This window comes from Dendronephthya gigantea, unplaced genomic scaffold (assembly GCF_004324835.1).
Source record: "Dendronephthya gigantea isolate DGI-Jeju-01 unplaced genomic scaffold, DenGig_1.0 000015F, whole genome shotgun sequence".
Lineage (NCBI taxonomy): Eukaryota > Metazoa > Cnidaria > Anthozoa > Malacalcyonacea > Nephtheidae > Dendronephthya > Dendronephthya gigantea.
This window is the reverse complement of record NW_021163025.1, coordinates 2671959-2685683: the sequence shown is the minus strand read 5'-3', so window position 1 is coordinate 2685683 and position 13725 is coordinate 2671959. Positions and strand designations below refer to the sequence as shown.

The following is a 13725-nucleotide window of genomic DNA, read 5'->3' as shown; positions in this document are numbered from 1 at the left end:
ATTTATTATGCAAAAACCGTGAAATTATTTTCCATAACTGGAAGCACGAAATCCAAGATGGCGGCCGACCCGGCTGAAAATCAATATGGAATATCATGGCACGATAGTGCTTGGATTCCAATATTAAATCCTGAAAATGTCCTGGAATATTTTTCACAAAGAACAAATCCATTTTATGATAGAACTTGTAATAATGAGATGATTAAAATGCAACGTTTAGACTTGTCCCAATTAGAGTAAGATTTGATCATTTAATCATTTTGATGTTCCAAAAATGTTTTAGAAGTAAATAATTTTTTATACAGCTAAACCTTCTTATGCCTTAGAATGATGCAAGGTTTGGAATATATTGTACTACATGTGCAAAATCCAATTTTGTTCATCATTAGAAAGCAACACAGACACTCGCCAAATCAAGGTATCAAAAAATGATTGACAGCTTGATGAGTTAAGCTCAGTGCTGAAAACATTTGTTATTTTTCCTGACAGTCACACCATTAGCAGACTATTACATCTTGGCTGGTGTTGTATATCAATGTCCTGATCTGGGCTCCCTTATCAACTCTAGAATGGTATAAGAACATAATTGCTTTTTTGTTCAACTAAATTACTCCTGAACATGGCAAAATTACAACTCAAATTGACCTTGGTAATCAATTACTGTCACACACTGCATGCTTGAAAGCTAAACTGGGAAAGGTCAATTGTATTTACAAATATTTCTAATTCCTTCTCTTAGTTATCTGCCTTGCACAATTTAACATCTGCATTTGATGAAGGTTTGCAATTGAACCTTATACTTTCCTATAAAAGTTTTCTACATTGCTATTCATTCGAATAAGTTCCCCTATAAAGCCGACTACCAGTTTTATATTTTCCAGCATTTTCCTATGCAAGATACCATCCATCAAAAGGTTATTGGTGGGAGTTTAAAGAAGGTGATAATAAAGGTAACCCAGTTGTTGTTACTAGTTTCATTGAATGAATAGTATAATGACATTCTATACCCATTCTTAGTTGCACAAGATGATGCAAAGAAAAATAAAAAAGAGAAATCAAAATCAGCCCCAAGTTCATTATTTCAAAGACAACATGTTGATTTATTGCTGGAGGAACTTATTAAAAAATTTCCACCTCAAAGAGTCAAGGTATTGAAGAAAGACTACTCCATACAACACTTGACATATAATTTGTTTGCAATTTACTTCAAAGCATGATCTAATATTCCAATTCATTTTTATAGTTTTCTGTGACTTCAACAGACTCCACTGGTAATAGTAATTGATGATATCTTTTGACCAGGCTCCAGCACAAACCTTTTATATTAATTTTATGTCTCCATCATTTCAGAGCCAGAAGGTGCCAAAGAAACTGTCTCAAAAGTTGATGCATCCAGCAGTCGATCCTCGCAAGATGTTGAACAAAACCAAGTCAAACGACCTCCGCCTGCTGAACTTTCTGACAAACCTCCTCCGTCAAAAAAACGGAAATGACCACAAGTCATCCTTCCTCGTGAAATCGTCTTATGTCTCTCCACTTAGGAACGTCTTTGAAAGGACGAAGGCGTGTTATTCAAAATGTGCTCCTATAGTCATATATTATAGCTACAAAGTATCCTCAAAGATCACTCCTTTGTACATCAAATACCATTTGTTTCCCTCGATTCTCTCTTTAGAATCTTTGTGAAGGGAAACAGTTGTAGCAATTTATTACGTCTTTTTAAATAAATCGTGTATGATAAACTCAACTTTGTCATTTTCTGCGCGGAAAAACAGTTTCTCAACAGAGTCTTGAGAGACTCGCTCGAATGCTGACAAGGTCAACAACATGCGACCAAATCTTGCAGGATTTTCAGCGTGTGTCGTTCTAGTGTAGTTGAGCAGTTTAACCTGAGCCTCGTCTTGATGTCTTTCAACTTGTTCCGAATCTTTAAGTCCTTTGATGTCTGGAAAAATAAGAACAAAATTAATCATTTCCGAAGGCGCAAATTCATTGCAAAACTAGGTTGGGTTAGCGTGATGTATTCTTGTGATAAATACAATCAGAGCGTTCCAACAGGTCGAGGCTTTACCTGGTTTGAATAAGACAACTGTCTTTAGATATTGACACTCGGTTTTATCCAGTGCTAAGGCCTGGATACGAGTGACAAGGTCTTGTAAAACGCGGAGACTTGAAATCAGTGTACTACTTCCTTCACCGGGGGGAGCAATGTACGACATATCGAGGGGGATGGAGAAGAATGCAGCGTCTATAATGAATAAATCTTTCCAAGATTCTTCCAATAGTATTATCTGGTCGCGAAAGGGCATCGTTTTAAAACTGGAAATATTTTTCGCAAAATTAACAGAATTTGATACAAGATGAACGGCCATCTTTTGAAGAGATTCCGAATTTAGTCTCAAAGAGATCTCGTTACTAGTCGGAGTATGACTTTCATAATGGCTGAGTGAACGATACGGAGGAACAACGCTTGATGTTGAAGGATATTGGGTTGGTTGATAGGGATAGCTGTGGGTAAATGAATCGTTTGAAACAACCGAGGGGACTAATTGAAGTTCCTGATTTGCTCTTTGGGTAAAAGACATAACAGGTCTTACTGGTTTAGAGATTGTTACCAAACTGGATTTTGTGGCGGCTATGTCTAGTTGGGACACAACATCTCTGCGTTCTGGGCTGTTCGAGGTCGTTGCCAGATGATTACCGACAGTTTCCGAAGTACTCGCGATTATCTCCGAGTTATTCTCGATGTGATTGTAAGTATCAGATCTTTTAGTTTCCACCTTGATGAATACAGGAGACACTGATCTGTTTTGAAAGTCAGGACTACTACCATCAGCCAGAGCCATTGAGATGGGAGGTGAGGAATTGTTTGTCGCAGAGAACGACGTAACAGCTAAAATTGAGAAGCAGAGAGGTGTATGGAACATGCAACGAATAAAATCACTGCCTCTAATACTAATAGCCGTGAGATTTACCGTTATCTGTTAAATTGTCTCGTGTGGTCATCCCTGCATTCCCTGACGCGTGATCAGAAGAATCATTGCATAAATAACCAGGTTCGCCGCCATCAGTCATTATTGAGTCCGTGTTCTCTTGTGATACTCGTGAGCCATGCGAATTTTGTACCCCTAAAAATCAGGTCACGACATTGCTGAGTTTACAAGTCACAACCCCAGCCACTTTACGTGAGAGATTGACGCATTCACATCACAATAAATTAAATGACAATACTTCACCATTACATACCTTCAGGTTTCATGTTGACCATCAAGCATTTCTTAAATCTACACGCGCGGCAGTCTGTTCGGTTGCCTCGGTCAACGACGCATTGGTTGTTGTTTCGACAGACCCACGGAGTAGATCTACGAACTGTGCGTTTGAAAAAACCACTGCAACCATCACAACAGTACACTCCATAATGCTTTCCCGTTGACTTGTCTTCACAAACTTCACATGCTGAAATTTAAGGATAGAAAATTGCCCCCCTTCACACTAAAGATAGAATATTCATGATCACAAAAGGTGTTATTAAGGAATCCTAAGTTTATTTCAGCTAAAAATTACTCATATGGTTAGGCACAGTTGATGAGTTAAATAAAATATCAGCCACTGTGGCATTTTGTTGTAAAGATTTGCGTGTGTTAACGAGGCTGACCAGGGTCGCAAACAGCAAATATTATTTGACGCATATCAAAGCCTTAGATCAAATTACAAGATCAAATTTTCCTGATGTCGCCAAGCACTGACTAACCTTTGTCATCTAGTGTTCGCTTGCGACGTGGTTTCTCCCCAAATTGCGACACGTTGGTAGTGTCAAAGTTTGACTCCATTGTACAGAATATCTTTCACAGACAACTTCGTCACTCCCCATAAACTAAGTAAACATAAAAACGTTACGTTATGTGGGATGCAAATGTGACGGACGCAACTCTCAAACCATGTTGTAACTCTGCGTCGCAGACGCGACCGAACTTGATGCCATTGTGTGGCCGTGACGGAGTGTCTTCCAGTCACATACCAGCATCTCATTGGTTGAATAAACAACAATACGTGTAACAGAATCTTTGAATAACTTCATGCAGGTTTTTGCCCCATGTTTGATGGGTATGATTTTTTTTTACTTTTTTAAATTGAACAAAACTGTTGACGGGCAAACAGATCGTTTATCATAAAACTTTTAGTCTAAAATTCTTTTCCAGCAGACAATCTGATGAAATATTAAACGAGAAGAACTCTAAGTGTTATCATGTTTCAAATTCAAAAAACGAACGAAAGTAGTAAAAGCCCCGTTCATATGACCCCGTCTGCCGAGACGAGAAGCTACTTTTGATGTATTGAAAATTACTACGGTCACAACCAGCTTCCAGTCTCCCAATGTCGCACGGTATAATCACAGTGGTATAATGATTTTGTAAACAAAAACAAAGTTACAAAAAATTGGTGAAAAAAACGTAAAATGGTTTGCGAAAAATGTAAGTAAACTCGTTTTATTTTACGGTATAAAGAAGTAAATATCCTTAGTATAAGAATCTAGTTTTTGGAGGTTTTTAAACCGTACCTTTTGAATGGTTTTATAAACTTTTGAATAAGTTTGATTAATCAGTTTACTCAGTGATTCAGTCAGATTTATAGCGAGATTACTTCCTAGAAAAAAATTATACACGTACAAGTTTTATTATGTTCGCTACATTTTGTACATTTTATACTAAAAGGTGAAAAAAAGCTTGGTAAAGTAATAACACCGGACCCGTGGAAGTCAGGTGCTCGCAATACAACAGGCAAGTGCAGTTATTGGGAAGGAAATAAAACAGAAATTTGTCTAGTTGTCAGGTTTGGTGTGATCTTTATTACTTTGATTCTTGTAGAGGGAGGAGGCAGGAAAGTTGGTGAAAATAAACTACTCACACAAAAAAAGAACAGGTATAAAAGAATGATTTCTTTTGTCTTTTTTTATCCTGTTCATCTTCCTCTGCTGAACATCATCTGGTAGTTCAGTCAACTGGTTTTCATTAACAATTTTCTTGTCTGTGTCTTTAAACAGGTTTACACCATACAGCCAATTTGCTAAATGTCGTATTTGTAAGACAACAGTTCACCAACCTCACTCAAAATATTGCCAAGGTATGTGAATGTCTTTAGTGTGAAACAAAATTCATCACCGTTCTATTTCAAATTTGTTTCAGATTGTAATAGTTCATGAACTTTTAGGTTGTGCTTACAAGAAAGGTATTTGTTCCATGTGTGGCAAGCAAGTATTGAACACAAAGGATTATCGTCAAACATCAGTTTAACATGACAATCATAAAATTTAGATAAAGTTAGATAAGTACATTTGCCCACCAGGTTTGAGAGATGACATGTTTAAATGGATATCTCTAAAAACAGACAGACCTAAGCAATTTGTTATATAACTTTGGTGGAGACCTAAAGCTGGTGTACAAGAATAAACAGCTGAATATGCAATAGAAGCAGCATATCTACAAAAGCTATTGTAAATACATTTTTTTGTCTTTGAAATTTTTACCTTTCCAGTTTGTTGTACAAAATAAAAATGAAAGTTGACAGATATAATGATGAAGTGACATTGAAACATTATTGTAAAGCTGTTAGTGAACATGCATGGCTGAAAATGTGATTAGATTATAGGTATACTTACCTTGAATCTTTGATTCTCTCATCTATCCTGTCAACAATGTAGTGAGGTGTAGTCCAGTGTGGATGCAACAGTCAGCATGGTGAGGTAACTAGATATAGGATTTGGCAACTTGAGTTGAGGCAGATGTAAAGAATATTACCCCTTTTAACAAGCAACATTGCAGAAATTCATTACACCTTTTTTGCAAAGAAGATTGCACATAAACATATTGCTCCATTCTATCCATGCTTCCTCCAATGTAGTATTCCCAAAGGTTTCCAGGCTTCCATCAGCATACTGATCAGGCACGCCACTTGCAGCAACACCCAAGCTTCTTGTTCCGTACGTTCTGCCACCAATATTGCAAAATTAATTCAATATTATGACTAAGATTGGAACAATCAGAAAAGACTGGAAAGTGACATTTTTAATAACAAAGCTTATTACAGTTCAATTGGGAATTATCTTGCCATTATAGTGGGATATGATTCCACTTTTTCAGTTTTCTTGCAATATTTTTAAGTCTATATAGTTAATTACAATATGCTATGTGCCAAGTTGGCAAAAATACAACAGTGTGCTTACTTATATATTGTCTTGAGCACAAATAACCTAAAAGAGGTCACAAACCAAAACAAAAAATATGAACTTCCAAATTATAATCTGTTTCCTTTTCTACTTTTTCTGGATCATGTGAATGAAATATGCTGGGGTTTCTATCTCTCCCTTTGGCTTGAAGTCACCCCAAACAACATGTTCGGTATCTTTCCCAAATACACCTTCCAACAGATGATCAAATTTTTCCAAACGATGAGGATAGTAAGACAAACGGAATTTGCTATATTAAATGAGAAGGAAACATGAAGCATTGTGAAGCTGGCAGAGTGGTCATTGAACCGAATGTAATCAATAAAAGAATAACCTTAAATCCTTTTCTGCAGAGCCACTTTGAATTTTCTTCTCATCTGTTCCATCAACAATGTAGTCAAGAGTGATCATCTTAGCCTCCCCATTCACATGCAGCACTGATGTCTTAATATCAATAATACGATCACTCTAAAATATGGTCACACAAAATCTATTTACCATTTAAAACAGGCAGAATATCTTTACACAAACATGCCTGATGTTTTCCTGACAATAAAATTGGATCTGGGTAGAGTATAATACTAAGGAAGAACATATGAGAGTTAAGAAACAATTGTAATTGAAGGTCAGAACCATTCTGATCTCTTGTTAATTAATACTCTATTCGTAACCTTACATTGTAATAGACATTCCTGTGTGGTGCCTTTCCGCTGTCAAGAATTGCATCATAGTTGCGATGGTCAATAAAGAGAAGACCTCCAGGTTTCAAAACTTCATGGAAATTCCTGATGGCAATTCTGTGATTTTCTTGGTCACCAGTGAGGTCAGGAAGATGGGCAAACGAATTTCCAAGACAAATCACAGCATCAAAGCCACCTTCTGGGAATTGCACATTGCCATGATTGTCAGCCAAGTCTAACCAGTTGGCCTCTTCAATTACTAGCAACATCAACAAAATGAAATTGAAGCAAACTTTAACATTCCTTTCTTTCTCAAACGCTTCCATCCAGGGAATTAAAAACTTAGAGTGCGGTTTTGGGAATGGTTATTCTTACCCCATTCATCAAAGGCTTTTTCTTTTCTACGTTCCCATCTTGTTTTGAGAGCATATTTCAACATCTTATCACTGGCATCAAAACTTGTCATTTTAAAACCATTTTCAAGAAATAAGATTGAATCAACGCTAAAAAACCAAGCATGTGTCTTAGTCTTTCAGTCACCAGAAAATTTGTTTCGCTGGTCTCACTTAACTCAGTAAGCATTGTGGTAATTAGAAAATTAGGAAAATTATGAGAAAATCAAAAGAGATTACGTCGATGTTCAAATCTTCCGTTGTGATGATATCTGGAGCTACAATGTGTAGCTCACAGACTACTTACATTCTTTATAACTCCTTTTTTATCAAGTGTTACAACTTGAATGGTGAAGGAGGTACAACCATGTTTCCTTTTTGTGGAGAAGGAAAACAACCATTGTTGCTTCCATGTTATAGCTAAATAAAATATTGGGTGGAAAGGAGTTAATAATACATCGAAACACATGTACTAGCATAAATAAGAATCAGATTACTGGTTGAAAACATTAAAAACTCTCAAACTTTGACTATAAACCCTATTTAATACACGCAAGCACTGAATTATATGACAAAAAGGCAGTTCAGGGCAGTACATTTCTTTCAACTTATTTGCTTGACGACTGATGACGACGCAGTGGCAGGGTTAGAACCAGAACAACCAGAACATTGCAGAGAGCAATCTAGAATAACTTGTTTTTATAGTTTAATTAAACAAATTGCAAAATAACCTCGATCGATTTATTCGATTATATTGCGAAATCGGGAATAGAAATAACTACAACTGTTCCTAATGAAAAGCAGACTGATTTTTAACTTCAGACGGTTCGTCGTGTATGCAACATAATATTATAACGTTATGAAAATCTTACCCATTTCCACAAGCAACATCGCAAATATTCATTACACCTTTTTTACGAAGAAGATCGCACATGAACTCCCTGTACTGTTCAGTTCTATTCCTGCTTCCTCCAATGTAGTATTCCCAAACTTTTGCAGCCTTTCCATCAGCATACTGATCAGGCACGCCACTTGCAGCAACACCCAAGGTTCTTGTTCTGTACGTTCTGTCCACCATTTCAACAACCGTCTGTATTCACTACACTACCTTCTTTGTGTTTACCTTCAAGTGTTTTGCTGCTGTTGCTGTTGAGGTCTTTTGTTGTTTTCTCGACGCGACACAGGTTTTACAAGTTTTTTAAACAAGTTCCTTCGACCGGATCTAAAAACTAAAATAGAACACAGCGCATGTGCGGGACGGACGCGTGTGTTCAGAAATCGAACATCGTGTCGTTTTCATCGACGATGAACAGGCGCAAACTTAATCCACGTGCGTCGAAGCCAGTGCTCGGAGTTGTAACAAATATAGTAACAATGTGTCTTAAATCATTTATTAAAATCTTTAACAAACCTCAATATAGAGGCTACTGTACGCCATGCTGGGATGAAGACAGTTGGCTTTGTGCCTGTGGAAAGAAATTTTCCACAAATACACTGATGATACAACTTAACATTGTCACTTGATAGGGGATGGCCTGGTTAGTTCACACAGAAGGTTGAATAATAAGAATGTGAATTCATGTCTTGGAAGCTACCACGCAACAGCTTAATGCATACTTTCTGCTCATATATACAAGTATTTTACAGCCCTTGTAATCATTGTCAATGTGCATAAGTTTGTCCATACTGTTGATACCAATTTCCATAGTTGTAACCCTGAAATAAGACAAGTTGAAATTACACACACATCACAATATTGGATTGATAACTGTCTGGATCATGGAAAGGGTAACTTTGAAAAGAGATTTGCTACTTGATTTTTCTTGCAGTATTAAAGAGCCATAAAAAGGGTCTCTCCTGGTTCTTGGGTAATATGAACAGAAGATCTTTGCATTGTCCAAGTGCATACTGACCTGCTGCTGTGTTGCATTATAGCCAGGCCATTGAGCTTGGTTATAGTTGTATGAATTAGTTTGATAACCAGCATTTGCAGTATAATCTGCTGTTCCATCATATGCATTATTGAATTGATTTGGATTGGATGTCCCATCTGCTTTGGCCATTTTGCTACCACTTTCCACCCTACATTGAAGGCACAAAAGGAATCATGTTGAATTGGTTTCTGTATTTGGTACCGCTGGCCATCAAATGTGCAATGCTGCAACTAATATTGAGATTCTAAATAAGACGACAGTCAGGAGAGAGAATGACATGAAAAAACCTACACTTCTTCATTTGCTCTTTTTTTCCCTTGGCTTGTTTTAGTCTTGTACAGCTTGCCATGCATCTCCCGAGCTTTTGTGATCCTAACAATATTTGAGCTGAAATCTTCAAGAAACTCAAGATGTCTTTGAGAAAAACTCTCTTTTACATCTTCTGGGAGTGAACTGTCCTTAACTAGTTCAAATACTTTATCCACTTGTTCTTCATTTGTTTCTTGCATTGAGAGTTCCAAGTCAAGCAGCTGTAGGTAGAGTCTCTTATTGTCCTGTAACAGAAAAACAAAATCATGGAAGCCATGTTTGTGTGATTACACATCCATTGATGCTGATGGGCCAAGGAAATGGCTTAAGTGTATCATTCCACATAGATCCCACCTTATCTTTATCCACTGCTGTCTTCAACACATCTCTTGCCTTATCAAAGTTCTGGGCAATCTATAAATGAACCAATATAGACCATGAAAATCTGTAGAAGCAGCATTGCAAAGCACTAGCAATTCAATGTCATTTTAACTGCATTTCATAGTCTGAGTGGCATTGAAAATTGAAGCTGTACCTTGGTCAAAAATTTAGCATATTTGAGGGAAAAGAATGAGATCAATTGCATATCTGTGCTCTCAGCAATAGCTTGTTCATATATTGCTGAGGCATTTGGAATCTCTTTGCTTCGTCTCTCTAGGTTGGCTCGACATAGTTTAATATGAACTAAACCAGGAAGAACATTATCCAGTTTTTCCAAGATCTCTCTTGCCTTTTGCACATTACCTTCAATGGAGGAACACAGTGTTTTAGTAAAAAAATAGTGATATCAAATGCACTTTATTCTTTGATTACAGGATTTCTAGTATCTGTTTATTTCTCATCTATTAATCCACAAAAACAAGAAATAATTTGTTGCAATGCAAACTAGAATCTTGAGGTCAAAATGAACAACAAGATTGTCTTTGTTCACAATGCATTGATTTTGGCAACAGGGAACGAGTAGAAAGTCATTGAATAGACACAACTACTAGCTAAAGGTTGCCTGTTTTAACTCTAGATTGTTGAATTGCTTGTGCAATGAAACATGAAACCTTTTTATTTACCATGTTTCTCCTCAAATGCAGCCCATGATAAATGAAGATTTGGCTTGTTTTGCAAGTGAATATAACATCCTCTTTCAAACACACCCCTACAGCCATCAACACAATCATGTACTTCCATGTATGAAGCAAATCTTTGCCAAAATTCTTCATATAATGCACATGCTATCACACATCGTTCAAACAGTATAACAACACGTCTGTGGTTGCCTGTACCAACTTCAAAATCAAGATAATCTCTCCAGTTCTTCAACTGAACTTTCTCTAATGGTTTGACATGGAAATATGGCCGTTTAATTCCTTCCTCAAATGTCCATCTTTTGGAGACCTCAGTTTCATTTGCATCGTATATAACTTTACGCTGTGCAATAACTTTCTTACGAATAGCATTTGCTTCTGGGTCCTCAGGCTAGGAAATCACAAATAAAATACTTGACATACTTGGCTACAATGCACAAAAATAAAGGAATTGATATCTCTACTCCAATGATATTAAGAAGACAGAATATAGCTGCAAAGACTGGTATTATTGTCATGTGGAAAAACACAATAACATATGAAAGTCTAAGAAGCATTAATTTTGGCAACAGGGAACGAGCAGACAAACATTAACAAGTCATATCTACTAGCTTTAAGGCTGCCATAGTCTGAACATAATGTCTCATGAATGAAACACAAATATAACTTTACTAGTAACCTACCTTCCCATCTTCTCCCTTAGTATCTTCTGTAGTGTCTGCACTTTCCACTTTCTTTTCTTCTTCTGGAAAAATAATTTACACTTATCAACTGTTAACAGCAAACAAATTACGTCTTTGTGAAAGGATGAATATGTTGCTGTGTAAACAAGGTATTGGTGTTGCAAAAGACAACAAAACGTTTTTTACAAGCATTGATTTTGGCAACAGGGAACGAGTAGAATAACCACAGATTTTATAAGGCATATCTACTAGCTTAAGGTTGCCGGCAAAGCATTCACGATATGATTGACCTTGTAGAGGTATTTATGAACCAACGGATGTGCTGTTATAATACAAATCAGAATACGCAAGAAAACCTCAATAATCTCTAATTCACTTCACAAAAATTACATGCAACCATGTTTTTAAACTCACCTGGTGCAGCACCAACAGCTGGGTCACTGTCAACTGTAAAACCAGGAGGGGCAGCTCCAGCTTCAGCCTTCAATTTTAGTAACTCTTCTCCAGTCAGCACCTCTTCCAATGGATTCATGTTGATATGATCCTGAAATCTGCAAAACCACCAGCTTTTTTAGGCAAACATGTGATGGTTATTTCATAGAAATATTGGTAAATGTTTATGGATGAAAGAGCAGGTTTGAAACATCATCATATACCTACACCCTGACAAAATGCTCACATGTATAGGTCTTGATTTAACCAAGACAGGACCGAGTTTTCCTGCCATCATAAAATATGGTATGACACAGAGTCAATAACCAACCCATGGAAGTCAACTATAATAGGTTTTATAACAAATGTTTAAATTATTGTTTAAACTTTTTAAAATCTCAAATACTTGAATGAAAGCGAAGATTGCTATTGAGATGGGCTTCACTTGAGTCCTCGACTCACTTTTTCCAATGCTTGCTATAATTCTGTGTTGGCACATTCAGAACACGATCGTACAAGGCTGTCACTTTTTGAAGCTGTTTTTGAGCTTTTTCCCATTCAATGTAAGCATCCCAAAGTTTATCTGATCTGAAGTCTTCACCTGCAGCAGTAATTGCTCTTTCAAACAAACTAAAATATAAAAAAAAATTCACATTAAGCCATTTTTATTTCCTTATCATCTTTAATCATTGTAACAGAAGAAATGTCACTGAAAGAAAAGAAAGCATACCTTCTCATAGCTGTAGCATTATTAGAAAGTCCTTTGGTAGTTTGAGATGTAAAGTTGAGATAATGTACCCAGAGATCAACACTAAGGGCTATAGCCTCCACGCCTTTCTCAAAAACCTGAAAATTATTAAAGATTTTCTTCATACTGTCTTCCAGATAAAAAGCAGCATTTTTATAGAAATACTTGATATGTCAAGGTCTATTACCTGTTGTGCACGATCCAAGTCACCATTTTTTTTCTCCATATCGGCAAATTTTTTCCAATAACCATAACAAAATGGATAGCGACTTAAGAACGATTCAAATGCCTTCCTTGCAGAGTCGATTTTATTCTATAAAAAGCGAATACCATACTAAAACGTCTTTCAAAGTCAGAATAGCATAATTTCAGGTCAAATTTGGAGTTAATATCCAACCAATTTTTTACTTGAAGCTCAGTTGAGAAGTCTTTCCCACATCAAATTCCTGTTAAAGCACACACATTAGATGATACGCAAAACACAAGGGATAAAAAAAACGTTATCTCCTTGTAGTAATCTAAGAAAAGCATTCACATCGGAATTTTAGATTGGAAAATCCAGGGGGGAGGGGCCCCACCACACTTCAATGACCTCATGCTTCTAATTTCGCAAAGAATTTGCTAACCTCTTGCTCAACATATTGAAGTAAATACGTCCAACTTGTAAAGTCTTGCGGATTTTCGTTAACTGCATTCCAATATTTTAATTCCTGTTCATTAACAGCAGTATTCTGTTCTTCTGAAGGCGTTATTTCACCAGGTTTCGGCTGATCACTAGACGCTGTTGTTTGTTGTGCGTTGCTATTTTCAATATTTTCTTGTGTATTTACACTTTCCTGGACTGTTTCTGCCTGCGGCTCGTTTGTTTCCATCTTTTCATCATTCTCAGCTTCATTTGAGACCACAGTCTCTGAACTTGCGCCATTTTCTAAGCTTTCTTTACCTGACTGAACTTCGCCTTCAGAAGCCGACATTACACCTTATTTTAAAATGAAAAAAATACACTTGAAGGGCAACCTATATTTTCAAAACCAACTTATATACATCGGATTTTGCGTAGTATAATGTAATCTAAAGTTAAAATATAATTCCAGTCCACTTACATGGAGGATCACTAGGATTACTTTCAACAATATTTTCCATCTCAATCGTTCCCTCCATATTTCTTTTTACTACCACTCATGACCATCATTCAATCGTTCAAATTGACATGACGTCACTTTTTCTCTAACCCGCAAAACCAAG

The 13725-nt window shown here is 36.7% G+C and overlaps 5 protein-coding genes across 9 annotated transcripts; 2 read left to right on the top strand and 3 right to left on the bottom strand.

Moving 5' to 3' along the window:
• The first annotated feature begins 51 nt into the window (after positions 1 to 51).
• Positions 52 to 1518, top strand: LOC114520310 (mediator of RNA polymerase II transcription subunit 6-like). Of its 2 annotated transcripts, none has more exons than XM_028540554.1 (8): positions 52 to 236; positions 390 to 418; positions 490 to 572; positions 740 to 779; positions 882 to 950; positions 1018 to 1148; positions 1244 to 1271; positions 1351 to 1518. In XM_028540554.1, exons 1-8 carry the CDS (start codon positions 58 to 60, stop codon positions 1491 to 1493), a joined length of 702 nt encoding a protein of 233 aa, XP_028396355.1. In that variant the 5' UTR covers positions 52 to 57; the 3' UTR covers positions 1494 to 1518. The 2 variants fall into 2 exon arrangements, with proteins under 2 accessions (XP_028396355.1, XP_028396354.1); XM_028540553.1 differs by having other exon boundaries at positions 327 to 418.
• Positions 1519 to 1698: 180 nt separating this feature from the next.
• LOC114520296 (photoreceptor-specific nuclear receptor-like) lies at positions 1699 to 5049 on the bottom strand. Of its 2 annotated transcripts, XM_028540532.1 has the most exons (7): positions 4906 to 5049; positions 4559 to 4644; positions 3752 to 3874; positions 3247 to 3456; positions 2976 to 3128; positions 2072 to 2893; positions 1699 to 1945 (listed from the first exon to the last, which is right to left on the bottom strand). In XM_028540532.1, the coding sequence occupies exons 3-7, from the start codon at positions 3828 to 3830 to the stop codon at positions 1710 to 1712; spliced, it is 1500 nt and encodes a 499-aa protein (XP_028396333.1). In that variant the 5' UTR covers positions 3831 to 3874; positions 4559 to 4644; positions 4906 to 5049; the 3' UTR covers positions 1699 to 1709. The 2 variants fall into 2 exon arrangements, with proteins under 2 accessions (XP_028396333.1, XP_028396334.1); XM_028540533.1 differs by lacking the exons at positions 4559 to 4644; positions 4906 to 5049 and having other exon boundaries at positions 3752 to 3924.
• LOC114520313 (cysteine-rich PDZ-binding protein-like) lies at positions 4431 to 5792 on the top strand. The gene is made up of 5 exons (XM_028540557.1): positions 4431 to 4472; positions 4713 to 4778; positions 4866 to 4920; positions 5042 to 5121; positions 5209 to 5792. Exons 1-5 carry the CDS (start codon positions 4457 to 4459, stop codon positions 5289 to 5291), a joined length of 300 nt encoding a protein of 99 aa, XP_028396358.1. The 5' UTR covers positions 4431 to 4456; the 3' UTR covers positions 5292 to 5792.
• LOC114520307 (glycine N-methyltransferase-like) lies at positions 5671 to 8527 on the bottom strand. Of its 2 annotated transcripts, XR_003686680.1 has the most exons (7): positions 8168 to 8527; positions 7279 to 7406; positions 6900 to 7162; positions 6558 to 6691; positions 6221 to 6473; positions 5833 to 5984; positions 5671 to 5744 (listed from the first exon to the last, which is right to left on the bottom strand). XR_003686680.1 is itself a non-coding variant. In XM_028540549.1 (5 exons), the coding sequence occupies exons 1-5, from the start codon at positions 8371 to 8373 to the stop codon at positions 6311 to 6313; spliced, it is 894 nt and encodes a 297-aa protein (XP_028396350.1). In that variant the 5' UTR covers positions 8374 to 8527; the 3' UTR covers positions 6036 to 6310. The 2 variants fall into 2 exon arrangements, 1 of the variants encoding a protein (XP_028396350.1); XM_028540549.1 differs by lacking the exons at positions 5671 to 5744; positions 5833 to 5984 and having other exon boundaries at positions 6036 to 6473.
• A 140-nt stretch (positions 8528 to 8667) lies between these two features.
• Positions 8668 to 13666, bottom strand: LOC114520290 (pre-mRNA-processing factor 39-like). 2 transcript variants are annotated; one of them, XM_028540525.1, is made up of 13 exons: positions 13584 to 13666; positions 13107 to 13459; positions 12668 to 12793; positions 12463 to 12578; positions 12195 to 12362; positions 11715 to 11851; positions 11301 to 11359; positions 10603 to 11008; positions 10074 to 10282; positions 9893 to 9952; positions 9521 to 9783; positions 9209 to 9377; positions 8668 to 9011 (listed from the first exon to the last, which is right to left on the bottom strand). In XM_028540525.1, exons 1-13 carry the CDS (start codon positions 13639 to 13641, stop codon positions 8958 to 8960), a joined length of 2178 nt encoding a protein of 725 aa, XP_028396326.1. In that variant the 5' UTR covers positions 13642 to 13666; the 3' UTR covers positions 8668 to 8957. The 2 variants fall into 2 exon arrangements, with proteins under 2 accessions (XP_028396326.1, XP_028396325.1); XM_028540524.1 differs by having other exon boundaries at positions 8669 to 9011; positions 11301 to 11362.
• Between the last annotated feature and the right edge of the window lie 59 nt (positions 13667 to 13725).

Coding starts and splice junctions, on each gene's coding strand:
- LOC114520290 (XM_028540524.1), bottom strand. CDS start 13,641: ATGGAGGGAACGATTGAGATGGAAAATATTGTTGAAAGTAATCCTAGT. Junction 12,794..13,106: donor TTCAATATGTTGAGCAAGAG/GTTAGCAAATTC, acceptor CGCTTTTTATAG/AATAAAATCGACTCTGCAAG. Junction 11,852..12,194: donor TATAGCAAGCATTGGAAAAA/GTGAGTCGAGGA, acceptor GTGGTTTTGCAG/ATTTCAGGATCATATCAACA.
- LOC114520296 (XM_028540532.1), bottom strand. CDS start 3,830: ATGGAGTCAAACTTTGACACTACCAACGTGTCGCAATTTGGGGAGAAA. Junction 3,129..3,246: donor GGTCAACATGAAACCTGAAG/GTATGTAATGGT, acceptor CCTGATTTTTAG/GGGTACAAAATTCGCATGGC. Junction 1,946..2,071: donor AGTTGTCTTATTCAAACCAG/GTAAAGCCTCGA, acceptor TTATTTTTCCAG/ACATCAAAGGACTTAAAGAT.
- LOC114520310 (XM_028540553.1), top strand. CDS start 58: ATGGCGGCCGACCCGGCTGAAAATCAATATGGAATATCATGGCACGAT. Junction 951..1,017: donor TAAAGAAGGTGATAATAAAG/GTAACCCAGTTG, acceptor ACCCATTCTTAG/TTGCACAAGATGATGCAAAG. Junction 1,272..1,350: donor GACTTCAACAGACTCCACTG/GTAATAGTAATT, acceptor CCATCATTTCAG/AGCCAGAAGGTGCCAAAGAA.
- LOC114520307 (XM_028540549.1), bottom strand. CDS start 8,373: ATGGTGGACAGAACGTACAGAACAAGAACCTTGGGTGTTGCTGCAAGT. Junction 7,407..8,167: donor GATGTTGCTTGTGGAAATGG/GTAAGATTTTCA, acceptor TTGGTTTTTTAG/CGTTGATTCAATCTTATTTC. Junction 6,474..6,557: donor TCTGCAGAAAAGGATTTAAG/GTTATTCTTTTA, acceptor CATTTAATATAG/CAAATTCCGTTTGTCTTACT.
- LOC114520313 (XM_028540557.1), top strand. Junction 4,921..5,041: donor CTCACACAAAAAAAGAACAG/GTATAAAAGAAT, acceptor GTCTTTAAACAG/GTTTACACCATACAGCCAAT. Junction 5,122..5,208: donor TCACTCAAAATATTGCCAAG/GTATGTGAATGT, acceptor ATGAACTTTTAG/GTTGTGCTTACAAGAAAGGT.